General features: G+C 31.6%; 1 protein-coding gene across 3 annotated transcripts in view; it reads left to right on the top strand.

Moving 5' to 3' along the window:
* Positions 1-14,653, top strand: part of LOC105194559 (protein mahjong) — a 126,243-nt gene that overhangs the window by 101,736 nt on the left and 9,854 nt on the right. For all 3 annotated transcript variants that reach the window (XM_039446282.1, XM_039446283.1, XM_039446284.1), the window contains exons 6-13: positions 1,405-1,645; positions 1,750-1,872; positions 2,156-2,455; positions 9,568-9,765; positions 11,112-11,356; positions 11,482-11,730; positions 12,032-12,221; positions 12,313-12,606. In XM_039446282.1, the coding sequence (XP_039302216.1) occupies positions 1,405-1,645; positions 1,750-1,872; positions 2,156-2,455; positions 9,568-9,765; positions 11,112-11,356; positions 11,482-11,730; positions 12,032-12,221; positions 12,313-12,606 (1,840 nt within the window). The remainder of the gene's footprint in view (positions 1-1,404; positions 1,646-1,749; positions 1,873-2,155; positions 2,456-9,567; positions 9,766-11,111; positions 11,357-11,481; positions 11,731-12,031; positions 12,222-12,312; positions 12,607-14,653) is intronic.

The raw sequence follows: 14,653 nt of genomic DNA, 5'->3' as shown, positions 1-14,653 counted from the left end.
TGTGACAAAAAGAGAGTGAGAGAGGGGAGAGAAACTCTTGTGTGTTGTATCAGTTGAGTGCAGCAGGCGCCTCACAACACACCCGCGCGTAACGGTGAATGTGCCCTGCGTACTATCTGTATTTGACCCGTGATACGCTAAATTTAATTGGCTTATATTTCAAAATTTCAGCGTTTGTCAAATTTTTGCCAAAGGAAAAATTGTCTCAGAATTTGACCAGGAATACAATCTCTTAAATCACAACGGGTTATTTTGAATCATCCTGTATAAATAAACGAAAAATGGGTTAAATCTAAAAACAGATACTGAACTTTTAGACGATTGCTATATTATTATCTTTAATAGAAATACAAAATAGAGTTTATTATTGTAAACTTAGTACAACACTGCCTTAAACATAGGTTACTCGCACCACCGCATTTAAAATATATACATCAGTTTTCCTTGTCACGTCGATCAGTAAAGTTACACGAAACATTTCGACAATTTGTTTGAATTATAATTTGCACCAACAAGAATTTGTACATTATACGAATATGCAACGACTTTAACGACGAATTGTAAGTTTAACTATACAAATTTTTTTTTACGAAATACGGTTTTTAATTATTTAATTTTTATATAAATGTTAAAATTATCACGGTCGAAGAAGAATGGATGCACGCGTTGTTTGTAGAAAATCTACTGGTTTTTAATGTCCGGATACGATTTGTTCGCGTACAAGAAACGATGAAATAATCAAGAGGCTTTTAGATTTATATGTTGACTTTCATTGCGTTTTTTAAGAAGCTTTGGCGTCTTAAATTATTAAAAATGAGCATTGTTGCGTTATAACCCTTGGTAATTGTAATTGTTAATGCAAACAGGTTTACAGGAAAGAAATAGTACTTGAATGGATAAATTGCAAAAGTTTTATTCAAAGCTTTTTATTACAAGAAAGAATTTTGGGCACACTTTACAACAAAAGATAACGTATATAGAGAAAGTAAAACATGCAAAAAGTAATGTTACAAACATCGGTGCCATCTAGAATAAACGATATGCAGTTAATGCGATATTATATAAATTAGGAAGGACATTTAAACAAGTGAACCAAAGTAAAATTGCTATTTTCAACAATAATGCGCACACTGAAGAGGACTCCATAGAATCGAAACCTTAGTGTCGAATGTTAAATTAAAGAAATACTATTTGTCATAAGTATCCAAATTTTTGCTCATCTTATTGGTCTTACATTATTCAATTTGGTTGCATATTTATATTTTAATGATGTTTTTGAAACATTACTTTACAATATGCAAAATTACAATGTAGCTTTAAGATTCTATGTCTCATAGGGATATTATTTATATGTACGCAGTTAATGGGAGTTTCAAAATTTCTAACTAATTGATATCTTTTTAGGGTACACACTACTTCCAGCGCGGAAACAGTTCGATCATGTTTAGACGTTATCGCAATTTGTTCTGTTGTACCAAAAGTTATGTTGCTGCTATGTGAAAGAGTCGATATGCCGGATATGTCAATGACAATGGCAATTAATCTTTTGCTAGCCGCAGCTGAATGCGAAATTATTGCAGATGCTGATGTACAAAGAGCAGCGCTTAGAGCTGTAATTATTTGCGTGTGTGCTCCTATAAATAGAGTATGTCTTTTAATAAATTAATTTTTTATACATAAATATTTTTTTATATATATATTTTTTTTTAATTTTATATCTGAACTGACAATATTTTATGATTTTGTAAGGTCGGAGGAAATGTAGCTAGATATTCTATAACTGGATCTGCTAAGAAAAAAGCAAATATTCACAATAGTGAGGAATTGATACAGAAAGTATGGGAAAGCGTTAGGTCAAACAACGGAATAATGGTATGTATGTTTAACCTTGAAATATTATTATAATTGAATTTTTACATTGTTTATCCAAATGCTAATATAAACATTTAGCACAATTTTTATTATTAATTTTGATAATTTAATTTCTTTTTAAAGAAGATTTAAAAAATATTCTTAAAAGTTTCCAAAGAATTAAGTGGGTAAATTTTTGCTAAAAATAATGTTATTGTAGGAAAAATATGAAACATATGTGGAAAGCACTCCAGTATTAATTGCATTTTAAATTATTTGTGTATAAAATTATCGTTTGTGACAGGTGTTGCTGCAATTAATGATGGTGAAAACGCCTATTACCGATGCTGACAGTATACGGGCATTGGCGTGTCGTGCATTAGCTGGACTAGCACGTAGTGAGAAAGTTAGGCAGATTATTAGCAAGTTACCGATGTTCACAAATGGACAGATTCAGTCACTTATGAAAGATCCTATTTTACAAGAAAAACGGCAAGAACATGTTACCTTTCAAAAATATGCGCTTGAATTAATGGAAAGGGTATCTGGTAAAGCAAAGCCAACGGGTGCAGAATATGAAATTTCTTTAGTTAGTTTGCATAGGGTAAGCTGCTTTTAATATAGATTGTTTTTCATTTAGTGGTAGAAATCGACATAGACAACCTTGAACTATCTTTCTTAATCTTTAACCCTTAAACACACCGATTCCGTAAAATACGTAAACACATTTTCTGGTCTGGGAGACTTTTAGCTTTGAGAAGTTATAACTTTGGTTCTAATCTCTCTCTCTCTCTCTCTCCCCCCTCCCTTTTTTTTATGAAAGTTCAAAATCTCAGAAACGTGACTGCATAATCGATATTGCCGAAAAATGACTTATTGTTAAGTTATGAAAGAAAAACCAATAACCAAAAATTAGAAATTGTTCAAAAATCCACTTTTTTTTAAAATCATGTCTCCGCAATAAAAAACTTTTTATTAAAGGACTATATAAGGACTTTCAAATACGGCATTTTAAAGTTAAAAAGTCATATTTAAAAAAAAATTATGGTATTGTTATTCCTTTTAAAAAGTAGAATTATACACTAATAAAAAGGAAATAGGGAACACTTTCCAGATACCAAAAATTAGGTTATTTTTAAATGATTGTAACTCGGCGAAAAATCATCGTAGATAAAAAATAAAAAAAGCATTTTGAAGCTTGAAGTTTCAACTTTAACGCTCTATCAACAGATTTTCAAAGTTCTTTTAACTAATTTGTTTTATGCAGTAAAAAAGCACACCTTGTTTTGTTCCTTCAAATTTTGTATCTTTGACACTTTGCAGCTCGACAAACGAATTTTTTTTTAACAATTCAGGTAAAGCTTCATAAACTACAACATTTTGCCTACAAAATGTTTTTTTTTTTTTTTTCTACGACTTTTTTGACCGATTTACGCAACTTTGAAGCTAAACCTGCACTTTTTACAAATGATATTCGTACTATAAAAAATTATTGTAGACAAAAAATTAAGAAAGCATGTTAAAGCTCGCAGTTTCAGCTTTAACATGCTATCAATGATTTTCAAAAGTTTTTTCAATTTTTTAGTGCTATGCCCCAAAAAAGATATACTGTATTTTCCTTAAAATTATGTATTTTTCGATAGCTTGTAACTCAATAAAATTTTTTTTTGACAAATGCAATGCAAGTACCATAAAGAATGATTTTTTCTCTACAAAATGCTTTTTTTTTATTTTCCTACGATTTTGAGTTACAATACTTCAAAGAAACACATTTTTTACAGTACATTTTTCCGAAAAATGACGTTTACCGCCGAAATTAACACAATATTAAACACACACTCGCGCGCGCGCGCGCACACACACACACACACACACACACACACACACACACACACACACGATGTGCAAAAGCCAACCGGCAACCTCTACATGGTGCACATGGTTTAATGCTAATGTCGGCGGTGAACGTCATTTTTCAGAAAATTGTACTGCAAAAAATGTGTTTCTTTGAAGTATTGTAACTCGGTAAAAAAAAATCTTAAGATAATTTTAAAAAAAGCATTTTGTAGAGATAAAGTCATACTTTATGATTGTATTGCATATGTTGAAAACAAATTTTTTTATTGAGTTACAGGTTGTCAAAAATACGTAATTTTAAGGAAAAAATAGTGTATTTTTTGGGGACATAGTACTGAGAAAGTGAGAAAATTTTTGAAAAGTATCGATAGCATGTTAAAGCTGAAACTGCGAGCTTTAAAATACTTCTTTCATTTTTTGTCTACGATGATTTTTCACGGATATCATTTGTAAAAAGTGCAGGTTATTTTGGTTTCATTTCTGGAAGTCAACGTGTTGCGTTTTGATAGCGCGCAATATTTAAAAGACTTAGTTCTGTTTCCTTACGGTGTTATAATAATGTTTATGTTTTTTTGGAACTGACGGTGTGTGTTATTCTTGTGTACGGAAATTCGTAAGTAGGCCGAAGAATTTACGTACTCGTGGACGACTTGTTCGACGCATATATATAACTTTTTTAATTTTTAACAGATAATTTATTTAGTGTTGTTTCAACGTTGAAAAAACATTCACACTTTGATTCAATATTGTTACTTTTTTAACGTTCTTTTACTGCTCTGTACTGTGTAACAAACTATTTTAATAAATTCAAGCGTAAGTGATCGTTTTAGCGAGCAGTAATAAGGTGTTTTATTTAAAAAAAATTTTTCGAGTTTAATATAAATAGAAAACATACATGTTTCTGTTTCACTTAGCTTTTATTAATGTTTTTACTTATTTACAATAATTCTTTGAAACTTGTGGTGTTAATGTGAGCTATAATTATACATAATATTAATATGGTACTGTTTTTTATAAGCGGATAATGTAATTAGTCTTTTTTAGAGTTCTACAGAACGTGATCATTTTTTTAGTGAACTGTTAATATAATGGGTTATAATAAAATCATACAGACGATATCTTGATTTATATCTGTTTTTAGTCTTTTCTGAGGTATGATGCGACTTTCTATATTGATGAATAGACTCGATCAATTCGACGCGTTTTTACACGAAATAGGCGAATTTGGTTGAAAAAGTATCGGACTGCCCCGCGAACCAAGATTATTGTTAACGATTGTCGAATAAATATTAGGTTAAAGAACCTGTCACGGCGGCTATGACGATGATCAAGAAGTATTACACCACATACACCACAAGTACATCACAAGTCGCATACGGCTGATTGATGTATGCCAACGCCACTTGTGTCGAAAATACGAAAGGAAGAATTCCTGAAAGGCAACGACGACAATGACGACGTTTCTTACATGTAAAACGTCGAAATTTAGACTTTACGTAGCAATATTTCCGCTCGTAGGGCACGGAGAGAAAAAATAAAAACACTTTTATTATACAATTTGCCCCCAAGCTATCGATTAAGACTACTCAGAACTTGATCATTCTAGCCGTTACTGAGATTTGATAATCTCGTATGTGTGGAACTCGCTGACTCGCGTAAAAGAGATCGTTCTTTTGCTGGCGCGTTTACTTTGGCACGATGCTCGACCGAGCCTCTTAATATGCTAGATTAGAAGTGTCTGAAAATTCCGCGTCATACGCAAGCTGTTAAAAGGTGCGTAAAATTAGTTAAAAAGACGTCAAAGCATGGTATATGGATTGGACAGTGCAGATGGTTTCATCAGATCCACGTAAATTGCAATTTTTTACCAAATTATTATTTTCTATATCAAATCTGAATTTAATGATTTGCTTTAAAAAAAATAACATTTTGTGATTAGTTGGTTTGGTAGGAGTTGGGTGAGACTTGCAGTATAGCTACTTTGATGAATTCTGAGTGGTTTTGTCTAAAATAAACGAGCGAAAAGTTGTAAACGTTTTACTTTTTACTTGTTTCTAAAACACTGAATAAATTTTATATTATATAAAAATTACTTCAACATTAAAACGATCACTAATGAAAGAAAATAGAAAATAAAAATACATGATACAATTTACAATACTTTAAATACGATGTGCGAACGGAAGATATTAACCGACTAAAAAAATGTGTTACTTCAAATTCGTATTTATAAATAGCAACTTTTTCGTACTATTACGATAAGCATTGAAGAATTTTCCGTTTTTCACCCCACGTTAGTGTACAAATATTGTTTGAATTTTTTGTAATATAAAGGTGTCTAGACATTGTCTAACAAGGGAAGTGCACGAAGTGATAATCGCTTATGGGTACGAATTATATATTGTTAGAAAGGTCTTACCGAGTAGAGTTTAGCTGCACAATATTTTGCCTGAATGACGCCTCTAGAGGGCGCTGTGCGCAATAAAAGTTAAAGTTATATAGCGAAAATATTGGTTATATCTCGAAAAATATGGATTTCCTAGAAAAGTGTTAAATAAAAAATAAAGCTCTTGAAATTGTCTACAATAAAGTTTCTATGCATAATTTCCGTAATCGCAACGGTATACGCGTAATCATACTTTTAAATAACGCATGCTTGTAATTATACGAAATAAAGCACGCACGCACGCTCATTTTTTAAATGGATTTCTCTATTTCTTTGCACATTATTTGAACGCATGTGGAAATGTTTGTGAAATACTGGTTACAAACATTTTTTTGATGAGAACTTTATGAATTATTAATCCTTAAATTTAACAAGTATTGTCTGCATTAACATTATCAAGTTATACCACATAGAGGATGTTGCACGGTCGGATTTACACCTGTCTTGTATACATATGCATTTGTTTTTGTCTCTACACCACTATCTTCGGCGTTTGACCGCTACTCGATATTTTGGAATGGGGAGCGCCGCTCGTTAGCGGCCAAGTAAACATAATACCATTTCTATAGCGTCACTTATCGCTTTTCTCTGTGAGCCTGCAATGTTTGTATATATACGAATAAGCAAACATCTTACGAAATAGTAAAGTCTTTCAGTACCCAACAACAGATTCTTTGACAGACATATCTTTTTCTTTCTTGTGCTATTTTTGCATTTATATTTTATCCCTGCATTATTTTTTTTGCAATTATTATATTAAGCGTCTGTTTTTTTATTTTTTTTTGGTGTGTTCTGCACAAGAATGGCTATTAAAAGTTTTTGAGCTTCTCAAGCAAGAGCTTGAGAATTACGCTACTGTTGAGGGCAACTCATCTTGTAAAGAGATTCAGTTAGCAGAAAGAATCATATTCAAGATCAATTCGATGAATAACGAAGACCAATTTGAGTTCGACGTAGTTGAAAATATACATACTGATGCCATTTTTGATCCTGATGAAGTTGATAATGAGTCAATTTATAAAGAGGGAGAATGTTTAACTTCTAATGAAGCTTTTGTATCACTTGAATATGCGCAACGTGTTGTAGAAGCATGCAAAAAGCATCCACAATGGTCTTTCAATACAATTAAAGCTCGATTCTTTAAAATAAAACATCCTGCGTATTTTAATAGATGCAAAAAATATGTTGAACAACAGGGCACATGTCGGGAAAAATGGCAATCTGTAACAAAATATTGTCTAAAACAAATCATACAGGCCCGCTTGGAAGGAATTCCTGTTTATGGTCAAACTATTCGGAGTTGGTCTCTGTATCATGCTAAATGTATTGGATTGATAGATTCTAAAGCGTCGTTGCAATGGGTCAACAAATTTAAGAAATTTTGGTTTTTTGTCAAGAAAAATTTATTTATTCACTTCTGTCAAAAAACAACGTGAAGCCAAAGAAACTATGAATAAAGGCATTGAATTTCATCTCGATCTTGTTGATAATATTTATTCAAATTTAATGCAAGTGAAATATTTAATACTGATCAATCGGGATTTAATTACACGCCACTTTCCAATCGCACACTGTCATTTACAGGTGAAAAAATTACGGCAGTTTCCCAGTGTAATCCTCAATCAACGCCCGAACTCATTCCTACACTATCCAACCGATTCTTTCTATGGAAGGAAAATTGATATCACCAATGATGATTTGCCTCTAAGAAGTTAGTGATAAATTTCCTACGTCCATACAACTTCCCAATTACGAAAACCTTGGCCGGTATTCATAGTCGATTCTTATATTTAAGATCATCTTAAGTAACACCTTAAGATGCCATCAACCAATCAGGGAACTATATTAGCATCTTCAGACGATCTTGAAATAAGAATCGACTATAAATACCGGCCCTTGTAATTTGATGTTCCAAATCTGGCAAACTAGACAAAAGTCTTGTAAGGGATTTCTTTCAAAATGTTTTTAAACTCATCGTTGAACAAAATCCAAAAAAGAAGGCAGTTTTGATTCGAGATTTGTAGGCCGCTCAAAAATCAGACGAACTTTATCAAGATGATGATAATGTAGCTGTTTTATTAAAAATTTTGTCAGAAGGTTCAATAGGTGTCATGCAACCACTCGATCTATTTTGATTTCATCAATGGAAAGATTTCATCAAATGGTTTACGGAACATGTTTTTCTTACCTGAAATCAAATATTTTTACATAGGTGCAAAAATATATTGAAAATCCATAGCTTGATTTTGAATCGATTTTAATCTGCAGTATATCAACTGATGTTTAGATATGCTTGGTTCAAAGGCGGATTTGATGTTCCACATGTAGAATTTAAAGGGTTAAAGGATATAAATTTTTTATTTGAAGAACCCATTTGTCAAATTTGTTATCATAATCCTACATGTATCAAATGTTCATACGAATTCTGCAGTAAATCTCTTTGTTACGATTGTTTTTTTGAACGTTACCATTATTATTAGTTTTTCGCTTTTCTTTTTCTTCTCTTTGCTCTTATTTTTGCTTTTAAAATGAAATAAACACAATTTATGTTTTATTAAATAGAGATTAAACATAGTAATTTTTGTAAAATGCGCGGATAGAAAGTGGTTTGGAGTAAAAAAAATACTGCGGAAGTGACGAACCGTGAGGTCCGCCTCTGCGTGCAAGCGTGAACACACACATGCTAACGCCGACGATACTTGTTAAATTTGAGAATTTGTAATTCAAAAAGTTCTCATTCGAAAAAATGTTTGTAACAAGTATTTCAAAAACATTTCCACATGCGTTAAAATAATGTGTAAAAAAATAGAGAAATCGATTTAAAAAATGAGCGTGCGTGCTTTATTTTGCATAATTACGAGCATGCGTTATGTAAAAGTATGATTACGCGTATACCGTTGCGATTACGGAAATTATGCATAGAAGCTTTATTGTAGACAATTTTAAGAGCTTTATTTTTTATTTGACACTTTTTTCTAAGAAATCAATATTTTCCGAGATATAACCAATATTTTCGCTATATAACTTTAACTTCTTTTGCGCACAGCGCATTTTAGAGGCCCCATTCAGGCGAAATATTGTACAGTTAAACTCTACTCAGTAAGACCTTTCTAACGATATATAATTTCTACCCATTGGCGATTATTACTTTGTGCACTTTCCTTGTAAGTCTCATGTGTGTAATGTTAAAATGTGTTGTATAGTTTTTTGCTTCTGAGACGATTCTGTACAAACTACCTAAATATTTTAAAATAATCATATCTTGTTCAATGAACTTGAACTTGAATTTTCTTTATAATTTTGAAGTCAATTTATTTTTGACATCTTTAAACATATTTTGCATTTGTCTTTTCTGTATATTTATCTTTTCTTGCAACTATGCGATGTCTTTAAATAAAATAATTTTTTTGCAGGCAAATGTTGTAGCGCAAACGAGAATACAATATAATGAACAGCAACTTAATCAATTAATATATCAACATCTCGTATCAAAGGGGTTAATTGAGACAGCTAATGTATTACACAGAGAAGCAAACTTGGAATCTTCTACAATTATGAGATCTGCAACATTATACCAGCCTTTTACTTACCGAAATCCTACAAGTGTGACTGTAAGTGAAAACTAATCAATAAAATTTTAAAAGATTAATAGGATATTCTATTTATTATATATCAATATATACGAAGCGTGTTCCTAAAGTAAGGGCCATTTTAAAAAATAAGCTTGTGAGAAAAGGTTTTTATTGACAATATTAGTTTACTACCTTACTTTTCCACATAATTGCCATACAGTTCTAAACACTTTGTAACGCTGCACCAGCTTCTTTAAACCTTCTGCATAGAAGCTTTTGCCTGAGAATTGACAACGACAGTTGTCAGTTTCCTTGCCGTTTTCAAACCGTTGTCCACCAAGCCACTTTTTCAAATGTAAGAAGAGGAAGTAGTCGTTGGGTGCAAGGTTGGAGGGTGCCACTGTATGGAGAATAGTCAAAAAGTTTTCAACGAAAATCTTGAATTTTCTTCTTGGTTAAGACAGCGGTGTGAGGACGCGTGTTGTGAAGGAGGATTACGACAGTTTTTTTCTTCTTGCATTTGAAAAAGTGGTTTGGTGGACAACGGTTTGAAAACGGTAAGAAACTTAAAAAGATTGCCGTTGTCAATTTGTTCAATTTCCAGGTAGCAAACTTTTGTACAGAGAGTTTAAAGAAGCTGGTGCAGCGTTACGAAAAGTGTTTAGAACTGAATGGCAATTATGTAGAAAAGTAAGGTAGGAATGTAGTAAATTAATACTGTCAATAAAAACTTTTTCTTACGAGCTTTTTTTTTTTAAATGACCAAACGGCCCTTACTTTAGGAATACGCCTCGTACAACGCGTTTGGGAGTAGATGAATAAAAATTTAAAGAGTAAGACGATAAAATAAAATGAAACTCAAGAATGACGAAATTGCAATTAAGAGTCAATTTTTTAATTACAAATGTTTAAGTATTCACGTGTCTTAAGCTCTTTTTATCGTGAATATTGAAACATTTATAATTAAAAAATAAAGTTTTAATCGGAATTTTGTTATTTTTGATTTTGATTTTATTTTATTATTTAAAATCACACTTATTAATTTTTTTGCACGTATTGCTGAACAGCCAGTATGTTCTAATAAAATTTCTGTTTATTCATAAAAATTTTAGTTTAAAAATTTTTATTGCTACAAATCTATTATATCTTTTTTTGTATATAATTTTATTGTAATATAATATTTTGTGTTAAATAATAAAAATTTGTATTTTGTTATTCTTATATTAATTTTTTAAATTGTTAGTGCTAATGAAATTTGCAAACTGTATATTACGCATGCCTACATGCGCGCGCATATAATATATTCTTTGTTAGTAATTTTAAATAATTAATTGCTATACATTTTTGTATAAATTTGTGTTATTAATATCATGTTATTTTTTTAGCCAAGAAATAATTTTTCTCCAGGTGCCCCTGTGAATTTATATAATACAAGTAGATGTGCACAAAGAGAAACTACTTGTAGAAATACTACTCCGACATCATCATCTCGATTTATATCCCATACAAGTGCATGCACTGGTTCACCATCTGTGAACAATAACATTCGATTAAAGCTTGCAGATTGTCTGAATCAAAATGTTATTTCAAACAATGCAAATCAGCCAATTAAATTACAAATTAATCAGAAGTAAGTTTGCATACTTTTTTTGATGTTTGCAATCAGTTTTGTCTTCTTTCAAATATCTTTTTGAACATTGAAATACCTTTTTAAATATCTTCTTTTAAATATTTTTTTTTGTTATTGTATTGTAGGAAGTCGATGTCATCTGAGAGACAGCTTCTAGTCATTCCAACGAATTATCAGTCTATAACGCATCCCCAATCGACGAACAGATCTTTGCAAAAACAGATTTTCAGAGATCCTGGAAGCGGTGGAGGACCTGGTGTGGCTACCTCTAACGTATCCGTTACTCTTGATTCTATTATTACAGAATATTTAACCAATCAACATGCTCTCTGTAAAAATCCCATGGTAACATGCCCACAATTCAATCTTTTTGAGTAAGTAATATTTTTTGCTATTTATGAATAAAGTAATTATATAACGAATAAAATTTGATTATGATTACTGATTGATCAGGAATAATCAACGAACAAATAAAAATGACTATAATTGCATTTTTAAGTAAAAAAAATAATATTTCAATCAAATTTGTGTAAAAATTGTATCTAAAAATTAATTAATTTGCAATATGTTACTTTAATATTTTTCTTCAATAGTCATTTACTAATGATTGTTCAACAACTAGTGCAGTACTTATTTCTGTTTTATTTTACTAATATATTTTAATTAATATTATAGACCACACAAGTGTCCAGACCCATGTACAAAAAATTCTTCGCCAACAAACGTGACGATGAGATTAGCAAGGCGAGCTTTAGGAATGGACGGTAGAAGATTAGATAGAAGACACATTTACAGTCGCTTTTGTCCCATAAAAACCTTCCGCCCTACTGACGTAGGAGGGATATTCACTTGTTGTACTTTTTCGGTAAATTTTAATTTGCTACTATAAATTTTTTTGGCTTTTGTAAATTGTTATTTTATATATTATATATCTCTTTAATTGTCTTTGAACGCAGCCTTGCACACAATATCTCATTTTGGGCACCCATGCTGGAGACATCAAAATGTTCAATGTCCATACAGGAATGGAAGAGGCGACTTATCAGTGCCATGAGTCATATGTGTATCACATGGAATGTAACCAGCGTGGTAATCTTTTGTTGACCTCCACTGCTTGGAGGAGTCCTATGTCAGTGCTCTGGGACATAGGGGCGTTCTTCGAAATGAAGCTATCTTTAGAGAATGAAGATTATGTTGAGTTTAGCAAGTTACAAGATAGAATAATTGGTACTCAAGGAGAAAGTGCGACGGTAAATATAAATGTATTGACTTTATTGACATTTAATTGCATATACAGCACAGAAAAATTGCAGAAATATTGCAAAAATATTTTATTGCAACATTTTAAAAACTGTATGAAATGTTGCTGTAGTGCTGCAGCGATGATAAAATATTTGCTTTTTTTTACAAATCTTGCAATACAATATTGCAGTAATATTACAATAATATCTATTTAATCCTCCTGATAATTAACGTATTTGTCCTGATAATTAACGTATTTTTATTTTGGACAATCTCTGGAATATGAATACCAAAAATTAAGAAAATGAAGTTTTTTTGAATTAAAAAGTTAAATTTTTAGGAAACAAAAAACTTTATTTCCAAAACGTTTATAGTACATGCTATCTTGTCTCCAGTTCTAATCCGCATCTTTTGTACTTTTCCTTTTTTTTCTTAGTATCTTCCTTATCTCACTTCTGAACTTTGTTATCCGTATCATTCTTGCCTCTTTCTTTTTCTTTTTCTCCTACCTTGACCCTCTTCTTAATCTTATCTTCTTTTCTGTTTTTGCATCGCTTTATCCTTGTTTTTCTTTTCATATCACAATCTTCCATCTCTCTCCCCTTCTTTCCTTTTTATCTCCTCCGCTGCGTAATATTTTTCTTCAAAGAATCTTCTTTGATCTTTCCTTTTTTCTTTTTATCTTCGCCAAACATCTCGCCCGTTTACACACACACACACGCCGCCCCTCCCTTTCTTTCTCCCCCTCTTTCTCCCTCCCTCTCCCTCCCTCTCTCTCTCTCTCTCTCGCTACTCTCCTCCTTTTCCCTTCCCTTCCTTTCTCTCTCCCTTTTCCTCCTCCTTTTAACTGCTTTCTCTCGTAATTCATTGTTCTTTTTTGCGCTCTTGTCTTTATTTTTTCTCCACTGCTTTCCTTATCATATACCATCGTGTTCTACAATCTAGTTTTGATCATGTGATATTTTTTTTAAATTTTTTCTGCCTTCTTTTTCTCTTTGTCAGGAATTAATAATAGACCGAACACTTTTGGGCTACAATAAGTATATTCTTGTAGTGAATGAACGTATACAAAAACACGGTAATTCTAATAGGAACGGAACGGGGAACGTCTAGGCTGCTCAGAGTACAAGCGAAGAAGAACGTAGGTTACAGAAATTGTAGAGGCGAATGTTAACGCGCACTCGCAAGTCTCTAAGCAGCGCCACAGTATATCGACTAGGGATATCGATTAAGTATAGAGCGTCTTTTCGATCTGACTCACTTTCTTACACTCTTCCCTCTCATCTCCAATTTTCTACTGCATATAACATTTCTACCAATGATTTAAATAGTTTTTTTTCTCCTGCTTATCCAATTTTTTAAACTTTTTTTTTATTTTTTTTATTTCTTTCATTACTATTATTGCCTTTTTTATCATTTCTTTTATATGTTCTCCCTGTTGACCATTTCTTTGCAGAATATCTTAAATATTTAAATATCTTTACTTTTACTTTTTCTGGCTTGCAGACCCATTCTACATTCTTACTCCTTTCTTTTTTTCTGAATGTTATTATTTTGCTTTTTTTATTTACTACCAACTTTATTTTTTCCATATATTTATCTTTCCAGTCTTTTCATCATCATTTTTATCTCTTTTTTTTCCGTTGCCAATAGAATAAGATCATCTGCATACATCAGCGTTCAGATTCTTTTCTTCTCTAATATTACTTCTCCATTTAGTCGTCTTTTCATTGTCTTTTCAATATCGGCTAAAAAGATATTAAATAAGAAAGGACTTAGCAGATATCCTTATCTCAATTCCTTTTGTTCATAACGTTTCGCTTCTAGTCTCTTTTCCTTGTTATGCAACTTGTCTTTTTATATAGTTTCTTGATCCATTGTTTAAGTATTTCGCTTATCTCTTTTTCCATCGCTTCCTACATCCTCCCCTCTTTTGCTACAATGTCGTACGTCAAAATTTACGAAGAATGCTATCTTTTCTTTCCTTTTTATCTCTCTATCATATAGTTCAGCACTTTGACTATATAAATATGGACTGCTAGTACCCCTCCACTT

Source organism: Solenopsis invicta, chromosome 2 (genome assembly GCF_016802725.1).
Source record: "Solenopsis invicta isolate M01_SB chromosome 2, UNIL_Sinv_3.0, whole genome shotgun sequence".
NCBI classification, from domain to species: Eukaryota; Metazoa; Arthropoda; class Insecta; order Hymenoptera; family Formicidae; genus Solenopsis; species Solenopsis invicta.
The sequence above is the reverse complement of the archived record's forward strand: the minus strand, read 5'-3'. Positions and strand labels throughout refer to the sequence as shown.